This window comes from Sebastes fasciatus, chromosome 19 (genome assembly GCF_043250625.1).
Source record: "Sebastes fasciatus isolate fSebFas1 chromosome 19, fSebFas1.pri, whole genome shotgun sequence".
NCBI classification, from domain to species: domain Eukaryota; kingdom Metazoa; phylum Chordata; class Actinopteri; order Perciformes; family Sebastidae; genus Sebastes; species Sebastes fasciatus.
The window spans coordinates 10,286,110-10,305,821 of NC_133813.1; the positions used below are offsets into that span (position 1 = coordinate 10,286,110).

General features: G+C 39.6%; 2 protein-coding genes across 6 annotated transcripts in view; one reads left to right on the forward strand and one right to left on the reverse strand.

Annotated features, from left to right (window-relative positions):
- The window catches only part of stxbp1a (syntaxin binding protein 1a), a 44,393-nt gene that overhangs the window by 22,700 nt on the left and 1,981 nt on the right, over nt 1-19,712 (reverse strand). The window contains exon 1 of one of the 3 annotated variants that reach the window (XM_074616761.1): nt 13,224-13,383. The exons of 1 other annotated variant lie outside the window; for it this stretch is intronic. In XM_074616761.1, the coding sequence (XP_074472862.1) occupies nt 13,224-13,260 (37 nt within the window). In that variant the 5' untranslated portion in view covers nt 13,261-13,383. Of the gene's footprint in view, nt 1-13,223; nt 13,384-19,712 lie in introns of those variants that run through there. One more of the 3 variants, XM_074616762.1, reaches the window with a different exon arrangement.
- The window catches only part of niban2a (niban apoptosis regulator 2a), a 32,045-nt gene continuing 27,882 nt past the window's right edge, over nt 15,550-19,712 (forward strand). For all 3 annotated transcript variants that reach the window (XM_074616758.1, XM_074616759.1, XM_074616760.1), the window contains exon 1: nt 15,550-15,812. In XM_074616758.1, the coding sequence (XP_074472859.1) occupies nt 15,758-15,812 (55 nt within the window). In that variant the 5' untranslated portion in view covers nt 15,550-15,757. The remainder of the gene's footprint in view (nt 15,813-19,712) is intronic.

The window sequence follows — 19,712 nt, forward strand, 5'->3', positions numbered from 1 at the left end:
AAGGTGCTTATATTCATGTTTTGTTTGGGTTGTATTAGTTCTCCTGACTCATATTCAATTGAACCACAAATAAAAACTACAGTGGAAACAACCAACCTTATCCTGTCCTTCTGGTATAGAAAATCCCATAATGTAATTCCTACACTGGTGGACAATACTATGTGAAAGTCAAATATAGCCTCCAACAAGGTTAATGACCAGAGATCTAGACCAGTGGAATAAATCATCTCGATGAGGAGTGAATAAAAACACACAGGCTGTTGGGAAGCGATTGTGTGCTTCGTTTCTCAGCGATCGCAAAGAACAACAGAGGAAAAATAATCCTTCCCTCTGTGAGGTCACAGCACGATGGTCATGTTTATGCCACAATACTGATATTGGCCAGATCACTGTGCAAACCATCTGCCAGCAGTGTAAGGATAAATCCATTTAGGGTGAATTACTGTTTAACATCATGCTGGATCGCTGTGTATATAAACCGCTAAGCCCTTTCAGCACTGGCTAAAACCTGAGGCCACGCAGATACTGATGGATTATCACAGATTAAAAAGGACTCGGACAAAAAAGATTACAAAACAGTAAACACACATCAAATAAAGATCAGGGATGTGTTCATGTCAGTCTGGTTTTTTTTCTGCCTCCAAAACAAGCAATGGGGTAAATTAAATTCTTCCAGGTGATGAAGACACCAGCTCCTGATTGGCTCTTTTCACAGCGAGAGGGAGGAGCTGAAGGCTACCAGTAGGATCGAAGTAAGGAAAGATACAGTAGATGGGAAGGAAGGAAGGAAGGAAGGAAGGAAGGAGTCCTCAAAGAAAGTCGTATAGTAGCCTTTTTTTTTAATCAGAAAAAAAAAAATCATAAAAAGTCAAAGTATATTATTTCATAAAAAATAGTAAAGTATGTCATAAAAATGTGCCTCAAAACTCAGTGGTGGTGCGTCTTCCGCTGATGTCATTGCTGAGCTGTGTCCCACTCATCCTCATCCTTCATCTGAGGTTTCTGCCTTTATAAAAAAGTGATAGTACAGTATGCCATAAAAAAGGTCATATGCCACAAAAGTCGTAGTATTGTATGTCATAAAAAACGTCATTCTAGGCTATAGTATGCCATGAGAAAGTAATTAAAAAGTCATAGAATAGTATGTCATGAAAATAGTCATACAGTAGTATAGTATGCCATAAAAAGTCATAGTATAGTATGTCTGTATAAAATGTCAGTTTAGCATGCCATAAAAAGCCATTAACACACAGATAGTAATAATAATAATAATAGAAAAAGAGACTTCAGAGAATTCAGTATCAAAGTAATTTAGTTGTCAATACATCCATGGATACATTGCAAACAAAAACATATTGATAGCTAGTTCAGCATAATTTTAACGGTGCCAAAATGCAGACAAATCTGGGATAAAAAATGTCTTCACTAAAAGTCAAGTTGTAGCTCACGGCTTATTAACATTATTCTATTTACATCCCCCAAAACTTAAGTAAGACAAATGATAACAAAAGTTTGACAAGGAATAATGTACACTGACCCGGTCAAATAAACATCGACAGGGTGATGCGGTGGACCCGAATGCAAAGGGGTTTATTTCACAACAATGATCCGCTAGCTGTACATTATCCCGCTTATTACACGGCTACATACTTCAGAAATCAATAATTTGACACAAAAATGGTCCACCCTAGTCCGACTTCAGAACTGCGCCCATAGAAACAATCTGTTATACATAGTAACGGTCTGCTATAAAGAAATAACAGACCGTAGAATGCTGTGATTGATCAATCAGAATCGAGTATTCATTAAAGCTGTGTAATAAATCAGTTTAAATCAACATTTTGTCATGTTTAACTATCAAACATGGGGTATTATTATTAGGAAGGCCCCACAGTGTCAGACTTTGAAAAACCCCGATATACAGTACAAGATGCAAGGAAGGAAGTATGAAAGGAAGGACAGAAGGATGGATGGGATGCAAGGAAGGATATATAGACACTTTGTATAACTCAAACCTTTAAAAGCAGCTTACGCACTATGACCGACTGAAATTTGACCGAGTGAATCCAGAAACACCTCCAGACTCCAGTCTGCACCTCCTGTGAGTCAGAGGAGCTGTATCTGACCTCCTGTGGGACATATGATCTTGGAATAGAACGAATATTATTCTCACTAAATGACATGAGATTCCCCGACTCAGCTTCAGCCTATTTCCAACATCTTCTGTGTCCTGCTCTGTAAACTGCTGTGTCAGCACAACAGCAGAGCCAATACAAACCATTGCAAACAGAAACAAAAACTTCCGCACATGGGCTTTTATTTCATTAAGAACAGAGTACTTTGACTTTGGAGCTGTTGACGAATCTGTGCTAAATGCTAAAAGTAAAACAGTTGCAAAACTAAAGCTGGATTCCTAAAAAGTCAACTTGTTTTTCATCCAGCAGCGCCTACAGGATGAGACACTTCTTCAAACAAAGAAACGGTGGGGATATCCGTCACACGTTTTCCCTTTTCCTCTGCCGCAGCTGATGGGTTTCCTCTTGTTCTGCACTGCAGCATTTTTCTGATAAAGTGTTTCTGATAAAAGCAGCTTCAGTCACTGAACTGATATACAGTTTAAGTGATTTTCTTATGTTTCAAGATATTACACTTCTCTTTTTCAAGAGATTGTCGATAAAAAATTAAACTTTCACACTACATGCTGTATTAAATCTTCTTCTAAAGGTGAACTGAGGAGCAACAACACAACTTTCGCAATCCATGTTGGTCAATGAAGGCATACAGTTCAGGAAAAAACTCAAATCAATATTGTTTATTGATACATATCTAGTCCAGGGAAATATGTCTGTCACGTTGTGGAAGCAAAGGTAAAGCTGCACTACACAATATTTTTATATAAACAATGAATCAAATGATCAAAGTGGCATTTTTAGTGACAAACCCACAGAGAAATATGACTCGACTGCAGTTCCCCTCAGCTCTTCAGAGCATTTTTAGCTAATTGTTCTGGATTTCTGGCCGACTCCACGCTCATTAATCCTGCAGATGTTTTTAGCAAATACAAACCAACGTTAGAGACTAGCTAGTGAGGAAAGTGGAGCATTTAGGAGTTAAAGAGCCAGATGTTTTACTCAGGAGTTGGTGGAGACCAAACCAGAGCTGGGTGCCCCAACACAATCACACCACACCAATTTCCATTTTGAAATTTAACACTTTCAATCAAGTTTCTTTAAACATTTATCAGTTATATGTCACTTTTAAAGCTGGTTCGCCTGTTTACTCCCGTTATTTCCTTGTTCCAAAACAATGGTGAAGAACACCAGGAGCAAATGCCAGGACTTGAGTTTTGAATTTTCATAACCAAACTATGATGATTCAATAATAAAGTGGACGCTGCACACTGATGACCGAGAATGAGGATCAATGCCACGTCAGGCGCCGACAGCACTGTGGATTTTTCCTTTCTGACCTCCTGATAGAGGCACAGTAATACAGGAACGTACCAGTCGGACAGAGGGGAAGGAACCTGAAACAACACAGCGGAACAGCTGTGTCAACCAAACAGGCAGAGTGACAAACACACTCCTCAGACGTCTCATAATCTCTCCCCGCCCAGTTTAACAGGATACACATCCTCATGGAAGAGCAAGGAAGAAAACCAGGACAGAACAAAGAAAAAAAATGTTTTGTTAAACCATAAAAAAAAGAAACTAATTAATAAAAGAAAATGAAAATGAAATAAAAAATAAATAAATCAACAACAAAACATATTAGATTGAATCCCAAAAGAATATATATATAAAAAGTAGTCGTAAACCAGACTAACCGACCAAACACCAGCATTATTCTGCCACAATAAGAAACAGTGTGATGCTACATGATATCTCTGATTGGATCAATGTACACACAGCCCTGACTCACTCTACACATTATGCAGCAGTGAAGAGCTGACAGTTTCTCTCTTTGCCTTGTGGTTCTCCCGCCTTCAGGGACTTTCACCTATGAGTACATGACCCATTTTTTTCTCTGGATCTCAGCTTCACAGCAGCATCACTCCCGAGAGAATCTGACACGGCTGATCTTAAAGAGACATGCAGACAATTTCAGCGGGGCTGAAATATGACGACAGCCTTAGCCTCTCTTTAGTTCACAGACTTTTTAAACTATGTTTGTCAAAAATAAACACTTGAAGCTGCGCTTGTAGGGTCTCAACTTAAAAAAGCAAATGTAAAAAACCTTCAATAAAGAACACATGAAGCCAGGTCTCCATCATAGACCATCAATAAAACTATGCCGTATATAAGTGATGTTGCATGATCAGGTGTTATAGCACAGCGTATTCTCGTACAAAGGTTTGTATGATATCTTACGAAAAAGTTATTCCTCCTTTTTTGTTCGTTTTCCTACTAATATCCAACAACACTTGTCAATTTCAGCTCATTAGATGCAAACATTTTCAAAATAAACTTACGTCTTCACAGGAAACAACTTCCTTAGGTTCAGGCAACAAAACTACTTAGTTAGGTTTAGGAAAAGGTCGTGGTTTGGCTTAAAATAACCCCGGAAGTGATGTTACTTAAGTACAGAAGTTACGTGACTGATAAATCAATGTTGACTTTCGGTTCCACACGGGACATGAACGCCGGTCTCCTGTGCGAAAGTCTGGTGTTTTTTGACCCATCCATCCACCCTGACCTCCTTCCTGATTCACAATGACATGAATTACACACAAATTAATTTTGTGGGATATACTGTATACAATTATAGTGCATTATTTTTCGTAGGTACAGCTACGAACGGTGTATGAGAACAGCCTGTATAGCAATATAGAAAATACTGTAACAGACGAAATGGAGGATGGCATTTCACCATGGAGTCCCTCATTTTCTATAGTGGTATAAGTTGGAGTTCATAGTGTGTTCAGACAGAGCTGAAATGATTATTAATCAATGCCAAGTGCTGACAATGGATGATAATGGATTAACTGTTATAGTCATTTCATCATTTAACAAACATTTGCTGGCTCGTAGCTTCCTAAAATGTAGGAAATAAAATCAGCTTTCCTCCGTTTTATGTCATTGAAATTGAGTACATTCAGGATTTTGGCCTGTTGAGCAAAACCAATAATCAGTTTAAGACTTCACTTTGAGCTATGGTTATTATTTTTGATATTTGTAAACCAAACAATTAATCAAGCGGAGAAAATAATTAACTTATAATGGAAGTGTTAGTTGAATCCCTTGTTGAGATGGTGATCCATTTGTCAGTTTAACTCATGTAATGTTGAGGTTAATTTCATCAGTGAGAGTCAAAGGGTAATGTAGTATGAAACATCACTATGGTTCCCTGCTGTTCAATGTATCTTACTCTTAAATTAAACTGATTCAAAATAATGACTAGACATAAAAGACTGCATGAGAGTACAAATCTAGTCTGCGTTCATGGCTTGTTATTAGTCTGCAGCCTGGTCAGACAGGCCTGAAGTTACATAACACCCTAACCAGCCCAGACTAGCACGAGTTGGCTGTGAGAAAAGCAGAAGAGTTTAAAGCCTCTCTGGCCTTTAACATCTATCTAGTTCAAGGTCAGAGGTCATGCAGGTTGAGGAGAGGTGCAGGTCACCCGGGCAAAACAGGAAAAGGAGCCTTTCCCATGACCTGCACCAATGAGTGATGGGGGATGGTGTACGGGAGTAGAGAGAAAAGGCAGAGTCGTGAGAGCTGAGCACAGAGACGCTCTGACAGCAGATCTGTACTGTATACTGTATATACCGACTAATTATCATGCAGTTTACATAAACGTACCTCAATAGCCCCGAGGCTGCTTGAGCAGATGCAAAAGCCATATAAGAGGCCACATGAGCACATTTAACAACAACGTGGGTCAACCCTTTATATTCTCAAAGGTGGTGAGCCTAACATTGCCAGCCACTGAAAGCATCAATCAACATTGTCAGTATACCACAGAAACAATCAACATATTAAACACGCTTTTATCGTCTCACGACAACAGATCATTACCTGCTGAGCCACAAATATTCTGCCTGTAGAGGCCATAAGATCTTCTGTAATAGCACACACAAGAAAATAGACGCTGAGGCCAAGTGGCCTGCAATACACTCGCTGCCACACATGGAGTTGTCAGCCACCACTATTCACCTGACAGCAAGGAGCGTCTGTGACAGGAACCTCAGGTGCACTTATCAATCAACAGAAGTTGCTAATGCAGCAACAACAAGATTGCTGCAGGCTGTGTGCGGTCTTCAGGGTGTGTTTTACCTGAAGGTTTTACAGACCAGCTGACTAATTTTACCAGTGGATGAACAGCGGCCAGTTAGCTATAGTCAGTATTTTTAGCTATAAAACAAGATTTGACAGCAGTTTGTTGATGCTTGTTGTACACAGTTACATTCTTCAGTTTGTATTACTGCACTACGCTCATAGTTCATTCAAAATATTGCCTGTAAATCATATGCAAAATGCCCCTTAAGAAATTAACAATTTCAAAAAGTGCTGACCAGAACAACTCTTTTCTTACATAATGACATCAGCTGACTAATCGATGACTATTTCGCCAAACCCGATGTTGTAAAACGCCTACTGGACGCCCCCCAGTCAGAATTATTTGAGTAGGTATGATATCGCCAAACTGTTCTTTTCAGATGAGAAGAAATCTTTTTATTTTCAGCACATTTGATGCAGTGAGAGCAGACCTACTTATGTCCAATTTCTCAGGGCGGCAAGACCAGAGGCTCTTTGTTTTCATGGTTATGGTTGTACTCAAAGGATACATAAAGTGACAATGAAGACCTATTGAGAAAGGGAGGGGAACTGCTTTATTTTGTCAAAAACACAAAAAACTAAAAAGGGTATTTCATTTAAAATATGAAACGAAAAAGTAGCAAATACTAACATTGGAAACGCTTTAAGCAGAAAAGGTTGGATAGTTTTGCGGAGGACAAGACACTGAAATAAATAATGTTTCTGTTATTTGTTGATATCTGTCAAATGTTAAAACATATTTATATCTGAAAATAACTCTTTAAAAGGAGTAAGGGTGTAGGATCTCGGGCGGCATCTAGTGGTAAGGTTGCAGATTGCAACCAACTGAAGCTTCTCTCGTGTGCCAAGCGTGTAGAAGGACTACAGTGGCCGACGGGAAAGCCTGAATGGCCCTCTCTAGAAACAGTTGTTGTAAGAGTAGCGTAGGTCATTTGGAGCAGAGTCCGTGCTTAAAGAGTGTGTGTGTATGAGGGAAGTGAGTGGTGAAGCAAGAGAGAGAGTGGCGGCAGCGACAGGAGCGAGTGTTTGTTTTTTTCCGTTTCGGCTACTGTACAAACATGGCGGACTCCGTGAAGAGGACCCGCTCCCTATGTAAATATAAATGTCTCATTCTAAGGTAACAGAAACACAATTCTTATTTCAGGTGATTATAAACTAAAGAAAACATAAAATTAGAATCCACTTCTGCAAATAGATCCCCCTAAATGTTACACACTGGTCCTTTAGATAAGTTAAAATATGTTTGTAAAGTCTCACCCTGCACTGCGTTGTGTTTAATTTATATCCAAACAAATAAATCTCAGTTGACTGTTAGTTTGTCTCGGGTCAAAGAGCATGGGTGCCTCTTTGGAGGTGTGTGTCTGGATGTCAAATGGCAAAAACTGTTTATGTTTCCAGCGGAGTGCGATTGGTCTAATTTATTCATTTATCCTTCGCCCTCCACCTGCTGATCTAATAATGCAGGTGAGGAAGGTGTGGCTGGAGGCCAACAGTCCTCTTCAGCTCCAAATCATTGTGTTTCTCCAGAGACTCCACGCTCAGTACAGAACACACATTAAAAATCCCTTAACAATTAAATCAAATCCCTCTCTTCATTATACCTTAAATATTCCATTTTGACTGGAAATACAACGCATTACAGAAAATGAAGATGCTAAAACTGCCGTTTCACTGTGAAAGATGTTTAAAGACGGATCACTTATCAAAATGGTCACTGATTACTCACTTTATCAAACTGATCAATCAGCTAATTGTTTTCAGCTCTTTTACAGAAATACCAGAGCAGGAAGCTGCAGGGAACCATCAGCTTGATATGTAATGAATTCATTCATAAATTCGAGCAGCGTTAACATTGACTTGTTTTTTAGCACTCTAAAAAAACTAATAAGGGAGAGGGATTTAAAGGGGACATATTATGAAAAAGTGCTTGTGCACATACATTTGGGTATCTGGAGTGTCCACCAACCCACAAACTGTGAAATAAGACAACCCACTCAGTTTTATTTTGAGCTGCCTAGATCAGAAAACATGTGATTCATCAAGCCATTCAGATTGGGCTCCACTTCTTATGTCACATGCAGGCTCATTAGAATATATCGCACACCGCTTGAGAACATAGACTGTATATAAGACGTGGAAGTAGTCACCGCAACACCACCAAATTGTTTGTGAACTGTTGTTTTGAAGCCTCGAGATCGGCATTTAGTTTTTTTGCAACCAGAAGTGACACCAGAGGATGGAGCTAAGTACTACCGAACGCTGAATAAGACAGGCAACCAAAAAGGTTATAATTAACTTTCATGAACTGAAAACACGCTGTGAGAGGGTTACAGTTGTAGGATGAAAACACAGACAACACACAGACCAGACAACGCCGTGGTAGCGACCTGTCAATCACAAGGTAGCCACGCCCTAAAGCATACCCTGCTTTATGGTCTATTTGACTCTAAATGGGACCATAACTTTCTAAATGAACATCATGTTGTATTGAAGAAAACTTGAAACTAGCGATTGAGACCATAAACTCATGTTTACAATGTTTACTGAGGTAATAAATCAAATGAGAAGTAGGGTCATTTTCTCATAGACTTCTATACAATCAGACTTCTTTTTGCAACCAGAGAAGTCGCCCCCTGCTGGCTATTAGAAAGAATGCAAATTTAAGACATTTTCCGCATTGGCTTCACTTTTCAGACCCGGAGTTAGCCCACATCTTGAGAACTACCTTTGCAAAGATGCACCATATTTTTCTTACAAGCCAATCAGAGCAGACTGGGCTTTTTCAGGAGGGGGTCTTAAAGACACAGGTGCTAAAACGGAGCGTTTCAGACAGAGGGAGAATACAAGTATATTCAGATGGAAAGTATGAGAAAAATAATGTGGTTTTTTTAACAATAAAGCATGTAAACATGTTCTAGTAGAAGCCCAAAATATAAGTATGAACCTGGAAATGAGCATGATATGGCCCCTTTAAGTGAAGCTGGGAAACAACTCACAGAAGCCCAGGGTGATAAAATTGGCAGACAGTATATAATAGACTGTAGGAAAGCAAGTGATCCACCATGATGCCGCAGCTGGAGCAGGCTCAGCAGTCTCCTCCAGCTCAACTGTACTGCTTAATGTACAGCATAAAAAAACCCAAATCAATATAATTTTGCACATGAAATCCTCCTCACATCACCATCACGTCATGCTATGCGTTCTCTTTTTCTCTCTCCTTAATCTGCGTTTCCTCTTTTTGTTTTTGTCGAGAGCATCTTGGCTGCACTACTTGGCTTTCTGCACCTATCTTCTATATGTAGATTTTTCGGTATTAAACATGTTTCCACTGTATGAGTGCGTATGTATACAAAAGGAGGATGGAGAGAGGAGAGCATGTCACGTGCTACTGAGCAGACTGGGAGGAGGAGGATGTCTGCCAGCTCTGACACAGCACTCTTCCTCAGTGAAAGAGAAAGGGGAATTCATTAAGATTATGAGCCACTGTAACCATGAATTAGAGAGCTCTATTTCAGCCAGCCCTTCATGCTCTGTAACCACGGCGACATGACATTTCGGCATGGATTTATCTGGGAGTGAGTGTGTTTGCAGGGTGCATGAGTATTTGTTGTGTGTATGTGTGTGTGTTTTACGGAGGCCCAGAGGCTGCAGGCACTGCGTCAGACACTGAACCCAGACCAGTGTGTGATGCTCTGGTTCAGTGATGCTTCCAAGGTCAGATGAAAGCTTTGTGTGTGTGTGTGTGTGTGTGTGTGCGCATGTGTTTGTGTACGTGTGCAACTAAGTGCATTCGTTTGTCCTTCTCTGCTTCACCTTCCTCCTTTTCTAAAAATGTCCTGCACAGAGAGGAGTAAATACGCACCAGCCTGCTTCCAGATACTTCCTAGTAACTTCCGGACTTATCACAATCAATCAGATACTTAAAGGAATAGTTCAGCATTTTGGGAAATAAGCTTATTTCCTTTTTTTTTCTCCAAGAATTAAGTGCAAAAATCAATGTCAGTCTCATGTCTGTTAAGTCAGGACGTAGTTAGCCAAGCTTAGCATAAAGACTGGACAAAGGGGGAAACAGCGGACTGCGGATAGAGCCGGGCTAGCTGGCTCTATCCGAAAATCCAAAATAAACCATGCCAAAACCTGTTCTGTTTTACATCATAAAGACATCACCTTGGACTTTTGAGAAACTGGGATATCTTTCACTAATTTCTGACAATCGATGAATCTACAAAATAATCAGCAGATTGATCAATAATGACAATAAGTTATTTGCAGCCCTATCTACCAGCTCAGGTTGCTGCTGGCTGCTGAGATCCTCATCATTCAGCTTTATTGTCCTTCTGCTGCTCTCTGGGACTGATGCTCATATACAGTCATGGAAGGGGAGGGAGAACGCTCTTGCTTGCTGCCCATCCCCCTCCTTCATCCTAGCTGCTACATCCACTGCTGCAGAGAGGACCCATGATGGTGTTACCCTCCCTCTCTGCCCCCCCCAACCACCACCTCCACCAATCCCATCCCGGCTTCACCTCAGCCAAACAGAGCACAGGTGTCGCCTGCTGCGTCCCTGCCTTTACCTACTGGGAAACGTGCGCGTGTTTACATTGTTCTGGAAGAGACGATGCGCTCGACGCCGAGAGCCTGCCTTTAGTTTTACAAACTGGGTTATGTAATTGCCGGTTACAAGGCATAAATGATAAAATAACGCAGGAATATTTGGCATGTGAAGTTGTGTTGTGTAACGTTGTAGGTGTGCAGATGATATCATTCCTTTCTAAATGTGGCCTTAAATCAAAAAGTGTTGCCATATTACAGAAAAATCTTATAAGCAGCACGACTACTAGTGATGCAGGCCGTAAAAATGCAGGTCGGGACTCACATTCTCCTATTAAAACTCCACAGCATGGCTGGCCAGTAATTCAGTATTATCAGTGAAATCGTATCATGACAATATGATCCTATCACCGTATTGATTTACACAACTGCTTTGTTAAAAATCAGTGATTCCAAGCAAATTAATCAAAAACTAAGAAAACAAGTAGATAGGGTTTCGGTTGAGACATGTGAGTTTTTTTTCTTCTAATAACAGTGGAGCACAGTTCATTGCATTGAACATAACTTTCATTACTATATATGTGAATTTGTCTTAATTCTAAATATTGCGCCATATATCATTAATGGGACTCTAAATTTCCCGTAGGTGTGAATGTGAGCGTGAATGTTTGTCTGTCTCTATGTGTCAGCCCTGTGATAGTCTTGATGTACCCTGCCTTCGTTCCCCCGCGACACTGAATAGGATAAGCGGTTACAGATAATGAATGGATGAATATCATCAATGAAAAAATATTTTTCTACATAGCAAGATATTATAAACAGCCACAGTTTTATATACCACCTATCACAACAATATTCCATTATATCTGTTATATAACGTCATATTCTTGGCTTCAAAGTGAATTTACATGTTTGGGTTTGTAACCAATGCTGGTTCAGGCTCAACTATAGCTCCATGTGGGAGGCCTGACTCCCAGCCAAAGCACAAACCTTTTCACCCTCTATCATATCATAGCACAAAAACACTGTGACTCTGTAAGACTGAAGAGGAGGAGGAGGTGAATGTGTATTTGTGTGTACGTGCTGTTGGGGGTGGGGGCCTGAGAATTTGCAGCAGGACACATGACCAACGTGATACATCATCACTGATCCTGATAAGAAATGTAGAGAGATTCAGCAGTCTCACTGCCAGAAAGCGAGACAATACTACATGGATATCTGTTGTGAAATGTGAAACCGAATCAATGATATCAAATGGAGCAAATCCTGCACCATGGGCAGGGCAAGTTACAAATGCATAGAACGTGCAGCTGGACCAACACCACCTGGCTTCACATGAAGAGGTCTCTATGAGTCTTTCCTTCACTATGCAGGCCTAGTGTCTGACACTACCACGACGCATCAACGCTTTGCACCCAGCTGACCCTGCTGCTGAGGAGGATGGAGCTGCTGCCTCCATGTTCAGGCCTGCATCAGCACCACCACGCATCGACACTACTGGAGCAGAAACAAATGAGTCTAAATGACTAAAATCAGTGCTGGACAGTCGAGTCTATGACTGATGCTGCAGGATCACACAGACTGGGTTTGATGGGTGGCGCACCACCAAGTAAAGGGCATGAATGATGCTGATGAAAGGGCATTCACTGATCGTGCATAGCTTGTGTGCAGATAATGCGGAATTTCTTGACGTAGTGGCGTTTTAAAAAAGGCTACTTTCTCGTTTTTTGGGATGCAACAATCCGCCATTAATGTGCAGCTCAGCTCTGAATGGGGTGTTTTTACGCAACCCATTTCATCCTCCATCAGATGGGTGAGGCACTGCTGAAACCAGGGAATCCCACGGATGGAGAGTGTTAATCTCCAGTCACTTTATAACATTGGATTATTGCCTATAATTAGCTGCAAAGGCGTGAGAATAAAGAGTCTGCAGTCTCTTATAAAGCATTCAGGCAGTGCATGTTGCAGGTCCAATGCAGTGCAGATTATTCCAGATATAAACGCTGAGTGAGGCTAAAAAGGGCGTATATGTGGGCTACATTTGCCTCCAGGCTTTTCTGCATCCTTCTGGAGGAGGATGATCGGAGGAGCTAATCACCTGCTTATTAAATCCATTTTCACTCGAAATACAAATTGCGCATGAAAAACCGCAGGAGCACTGAGACAATAAACCAGCCTCTGCATGCAGGTTTGTCTCTACATCCTCTTCACTACACGCAGCTGTGGTTTACAATATTATACAATGGAACAGCCACCTTCATCATCACCATCATCATCACCACTAGCTGACATCCGCATCCTTCAAAAACACATAACACAACCGCATTTTTACGCGCACACCTCACCAAATACAGAGCAGCAAAATAAGACAATAAAAGAAAATAATCTTACTTTCGCCGACCACCGCCTTTAATCCGATGGGTGCCATGATGCTGCTGTGTGCTGGACTGACTGACTGAGTGTTTTACCCTCTGCTGCTCTTCCTCCCTCCTCTCTGCGTTCACCTCACATCGCTGCGGAGGAGCCTCCAGTTGGAGACGTCACCACGTATCCTTCCGCATCATCACCACTCATTGGTTTGGCTACAACTGAGCTTTATTAGCTACTACAGCCTGTTCTTGAGTCCCTAATAAATCACTATTATATTAAGATCATGTATAGCCTTTTATCCAGAAACATGCTATTCAATTAGGTGTATTGTCTATATGTAATAATAATAATAATAAATAATACATGTATTTCTATAGCACTTCTCAAAACAGATGTTTGTTCTTGTTCACAAGACAATAAAAGCAGATAGAGTAAAAGATATGGTAACTGCTAAAACAGAACATCACAGAAGATATCAATAAAATGTAATAGTAGGCATATATGTATAAACACCAGGGGAGATCAAAAACCATAGCTATAACCATCAATTAATTGCAATTTATTATTTTCATTTTGAATTAATGTGGCTATTGAACCTTCCCAGAGAACCAATGTGAAATCTACAAACTGCTTAATTTGCCTGAAAAACCAAAGACAACATATAATAGTCAGTTTACATGGATATTAAAGAGAAAAGCAGCAAATCCTCACATTTGAGAAACTGAAACTAGCATTTTGCTTGACAAATAAAATTCATAAAAACAATAAAATCCTGACAATTCTAACTGCAATTGTTACTGATTACTTTTATGTTGATTGACTAATTTATGGGCGAACTGTTCCAACTCCAGTGGCTGATTATTGCTGTTGCCAGGGGATCCAAATTGTATTATTATTATTTTTTATTTAACCTTTATTTAACCAGGTAGTACTCATTGAGATTAATAATCTATTTTGCAAGAGAGACCTGGCCAAGACAGCAGCATTTAAACATATAAAGTTTCAGACGCCACAACATAACATACATAGCATAATATTATACAAACCACATTAAAATCAAGTGTTTGAAGCCAACGTTAAAGTGAAAATATTCAGAAACGTTGGCTTCAAACACTTGATTTGAATGTGTTTTGTATGATATTATGCTATGTATTTATTTTGCATTTGTTTTTGTTTTTCATTTGTTTGTTGCAAATGAACGATAACTCACTGACTGGTAATATAAATAATACGATTATGAGAATATTCTTATGGCTTTCACACTAAATCTGCATTCGTCAAAGAGAATATTGTACATGTTTTTCCATTAAAGTTTGAATTATTTCACACCTATCTGCTCTGTCAGCATTATTTATTATCTAAATGTGGTGACTAATTAGATTTGTGAAGTGAGGTTTTCTGCAGTGGTGATCCAGGCCCCTCTCAATATTAAACAGCAGAGAAACAAAGTGTCCACAAGAGGGCAGCATGCATCTTTCTGCAGGGAAACACATGGGCATCATGGAAAACGGTTCATCTCAGTGCATTAACCTCTAATAGTATTCAGCTTATTTTGGGCTTCAATATTAATAGTATCCATATTATAAAACTATTTTAAATAAGACACATTAGGGGTGATCTTTATATACAGTGCATGGATGTTTGTGCTTTAAATGTCATACATTTAAAGCTGAAAATAAAGTTGCATCCTCCAACCTTTAGGATGTGGTTTAAAGATCTCATACATCATTTGGTATTGGAGAAGATTCGCTATAATACAAGAGGGTGTGCTCAGAAATGTTATGCTATATGAAGACCCTTTCTATATAGAAAAAATGGATACAACTGACATTGAAGTTTTAAACTGCTGACCCCATATTACATATAATTCACAATTTATACTTAGTTTTTCTTATTTCGTTTTTTTAATTTATTTATTATTATTTTTAATTTACTTATTTTTTTTTTTTTTTGGTCCTTTCCTTTTTTTTATTCTTTTTTTTATTTTTTTGTTTTTGTTTGGTATATGTTTCTTTTATGTTGCTATCGGATTTAACTCATTTATATGTATAAATGTAATTGTTTATGAAATGAACTCTGCTTATTTAAAGGTGCAGTAATATTGTTATAGGGATGGGGGTATAATTTGTTTATACAATTATTTATTGGAATTTGTACAGAATACCAATAAAAAGACTGAGCAAAAAATAAATAAAGTCGCTCTGCATCAAAACACAGTATAATATTTTGAATATGTTGTCACTACATTAAGCTCCCGGCTCTAGCCACACCCTTGGCAGGGCCGCCTGAACACGTTGAACCACTGATGACTCCCAGAGGGTGTGTCCTGTCACTGTGAACCAGACCAGTGTTCACCTCCTCCAGACTGGAGAGAAGAGAAGACACGCAGCAGCAGAGCCGGAGCAGTGTGCCTCTCTGGAGGAAAGTGATCATCCCCTAGTGGGTCTCTGCTCGGATATCTGAGACTATACTGGAAATATATTATACAAGACCTATTTTCCCTTTTTGAGGACAAGCAGCTCGGATACTTGCAGGGTTTTGTGACTCCTGTAACCATGGGGGACGTGGTTTCCTCTCACCTGGATGAGAGCAGGCGGGAAATGATAACAGGTAAGAGAGGAGTGGCCGAGCTGCCTGCAGCTGAATGTTTATACCACAGACTGAAGTTCCTTAAAAGTTATGTTTTTCATAACTGACATTTTCATAAAAGTTTGTAACGGAGTTTGAATAGTTTCAAGTTTCAAGTTTATTTGTCATATGCATTTAAAAGTACAGTGTACAGCGAAATGCATTTTAACCTGGGTCTCTCTCAGCCCTTAAAATCTATAAATAGTACAGTTGATAAATACTACAATAAATAAGACAATACCTGAGAATAAAATTAGGTCTATCCTCCAGAAGGGGCATCTTAAAAACTCTTAAAATGTCCTACATTTTCCAAATAAGGTGCTGATGTTATTATAGATAAAACAAACTTTAAACTAAGCTGTCATTCTGACTTGCAGAGTGAAATCCACAGAGACCTCCTTGCATGATTAGTCCAAAAAAAACTGACTTCCTAATACTGCATGTGGTGTTAAAATACATTAAATTGAACTCTGATGCCTGCACACACAGCTTTTTAATTTGTTTTGTCCTTCTCAGCAAGTGTCCCCTTTCCCCGTTTCATTCTAGGACAAAGCTTCTCATTCATATCAGTGTATTGTTGCTCTGCTCTACTTGAACAGTTTCCCCCTGAAGCCAATCTCTGCTGCAGGCCCATTTCTCTGAGATAATAAGTAGGTTTCCCAAAGGAGACCATGTTTGTATAAGTTTGGGATTGGCTGCTATTTAAGTCTCAGATTGCTCCAGACTCCCACTGTGTGAACTGTGCAGGTCTGTGTGATCATTTCAAACTGAGGCATGGGAGCATTGCTTGTTTTTATTTTTTAGTTGCGGTTTACATCCTCCAGACTTGTGCTTTGCAGGCATAAAACTTGCATGAGGAAACCACTTATGGAAACCAAAGATTTGTTCTTGAGGTCCACACACTCAGTTTGTATGTTGTTACTCTTACTTGTGAACCAGAAGGAGAAATACTCGGAAATAGTTTAAAATAGGAAGAATAGCATTGCTAGAAGCTGGCTATTGTGGTGGTGGTTTATCAGTTTTCATCGGTTATGTTAATTACAGTGTATCTGAAGTGATTGAGACTGGGTGTGGTAGTGCTGAAAGGATTTTACAAATTAATCGACAACACATTTGATAGTCGTTTAAGCCACATCAAGGAAAAATTGTGAGGATTTACGGCTTTACTTTAAATCATTATCAATTGAAAATCTTTGAGTTTTGGACTGTTAGTCAGACAAAACAATTGACAGACATTGCCTTGTGCTGAGGGACAAATTTGTCGTAGCCAACAGTTCATTAATTATTCTAAAAATAATGAATTAATTCATAGATATAGAATATAAATGTTTTTGCAGCCTTATAATGCAAATTCCCTATATTTGATGTCATCTTCACTACAAGAAGGCCTCTAAAAATGAAGGAATATGCAGCCTGTCAGATTCAGAATGAGCTGTAAACAAATAATAAAACTAATGAGCATGAAAGTTGATCCTGGGAACAGTTTGTGTGACGAAATAATCTCATCTCAAAAGGTCCACTTATAGTAGCTTTTCTGGAGCGTCAACTGCATATCACATTCTTCATCAGTTTTTTTTGGGAAATCAATTTATGATTAAAAAAAAACATGAACAACTGCAAACAGAACTTCCAACATTTCAAGTTTTCAGCTAGATTACCTAAAATAGTGAAATATTTTCTGCTTGTGAGTCTGGCTGAGAAAAAGATACACATGAGATGAGTCAGAGCGGGAGGGGGAAGAGAACATAATGAGTGAAGCTGCAGAAGTAAAGCAGGTAGAAACATGTCACAAGATTAATAGCCTCACTGAAACTGCTGTCTGGCTCTCACACACCCTCCCTGTGTCATCTTTACCTAAGTACCTATCTATAGATCTTTTACCCTTTTCTTTGCATGTATGCAAGCATGTACACATGAATTGCATAACAAATAGCGTGTCTGAGTGTGTGTGGTATTGAGTGAAGACTACTCAGCATTTCTGCAGTGGGAGTCTTGTTTGGAATGTGTACCTCCCATCAAGGTGGTTTCTTCATCCTCGCGGCCTAAGCACATTCTCACAAAATGATCTCCTCCCTTGTGAATCTACACAACACAGACACAATAGCACTTAAGAAAGATGAGGTCAAGGCTCCAGACTAACTTTTTTTTACATTGGTTACACCTAACGTTTTCATTTAGGTGCAACCAAAACATTTCACTGCGCCGCAATAATATATGTTAAGCATTTCCTTTTTTGTCAGTTCCAATACACATTTTCTTAACGCATTATGTAAATGATTGTAAACAAGAATAAAGGTGCAGATAAATTATTTTTTTTGTGTTAGATAAGGCCATCTCCTCCGAAGATGTTGGGTCAAAAGGGCGCCGGAAGTAGGGGGTCCGAGGGGCCACTTTAGGTAGTGACCAAAAGAATGAGATTGCGGATACAAGTGGCCTAAATGAGCTGGACTCACCCTTAGAGATAGGGTAAGGGCACCTTCCTTTGGAGATTTTCCAGCCATGTCCAACTGGTAGGAGACCCTGAGGTAGACCCAGAACACGCTAGCAAGATTATATATATATATATCTCATCTGGCTTGGGAACGCCTCAGAATCCCCCAGGAGGAGCTGGAAAACGTCTAATCTACCTTGCTTATTCGGGCCCGGATAAGCAGCGGTAAATGGAAACTACTATAAATAGGTACTCTATCTTAGATGTTGTCTTTTCCAGGTTTCTCATGCCGTGTTACAGGTTTTCTTTTTTATTCATTCACATAACAAATTAGGGTAGGGGGCACATGACACATGGTTCTTGTGTGACAAGAGAGAATGGGGTGGATATAACCAAACTTTTTGGCATGCCTTTACAGGTTGAAACAGAGGATTGAGTGTCTGATTTATGATGTGGTCTTTGTTCCCAAATTCCAATTTCCAAGTGCCCAAAAGGCTGTCCTTGTACAATTACCCAGACTGCTGACTTTGGCACAGCAGGACAACCAGTGGAAAGTACCGACTCTCTGCACATTTGGAAAGGAAGACCCGTTAGCCAGCACTTATCTTGTGGAAATTTACACTGGATAGAGAAAGTTTCAAACATTAGATATTCACAATTTAAAAAAGAGTGACAGATTAAAAGAAAAGTTTGCATAAGATCCATATCTTGTGCAAACAAAAATATGTTTTGGGACTTCAGGGACTCCGAAGACAAAGTGTCCGCATGAAACTTTCTTTTTATGAGAACAAAAAAAAGGAAAACTTCTCAAATGTTCAGTATTGCCTAAACACAAGCAGACGTACGACATCTTTAAATAAAATAAACAAATAAAATTGTCAGAAAAAAAAAAAAAAAAAAAAAAAAAATCAGGAACTATCTGATCTAGGAATAAATAAACAAAATTACGAATCTGACTAGATATTCCAAGCCAACTTTCAGTATCTAACGGTTTACAATACCCGGTACTAGGGACACATTTTGTTACCAAAAAAGCATCAAGGTTCGATAGCCAGCCCGACTAAACAGTGGATTTAGAAGGAGTCTTTGTTTTAGAACAATCTTCCTCTAGGTTTCCTCTAAATCGTCCACCCACCTCCTCCTGGTATGACAGTGTTTTTAATAAGTCTGCGTGTCCCTGTCCCCCGTCTCCTCCACATTCTCTCCCTTTCTATCCTGTCCTGTCAGCGCTTTCCTTCCTGCTCTCCCACTGCATGCCGACTCTCTCCTTCCCGTGTTGTCCCTTCCATAAACAGATCACAGTCAACACTGTCTGCTGCTGACTGAGCCAAAACACGTTGACCGACTCTTTTTCCAGCACTAGAATGTGGGAAAAGCTCATGTCCCCTCAAGCAGGTTCTTGGACTATTTTGTTAGGATGCTGCTTGCAGACAGTGGTGGGAAAGAATTGC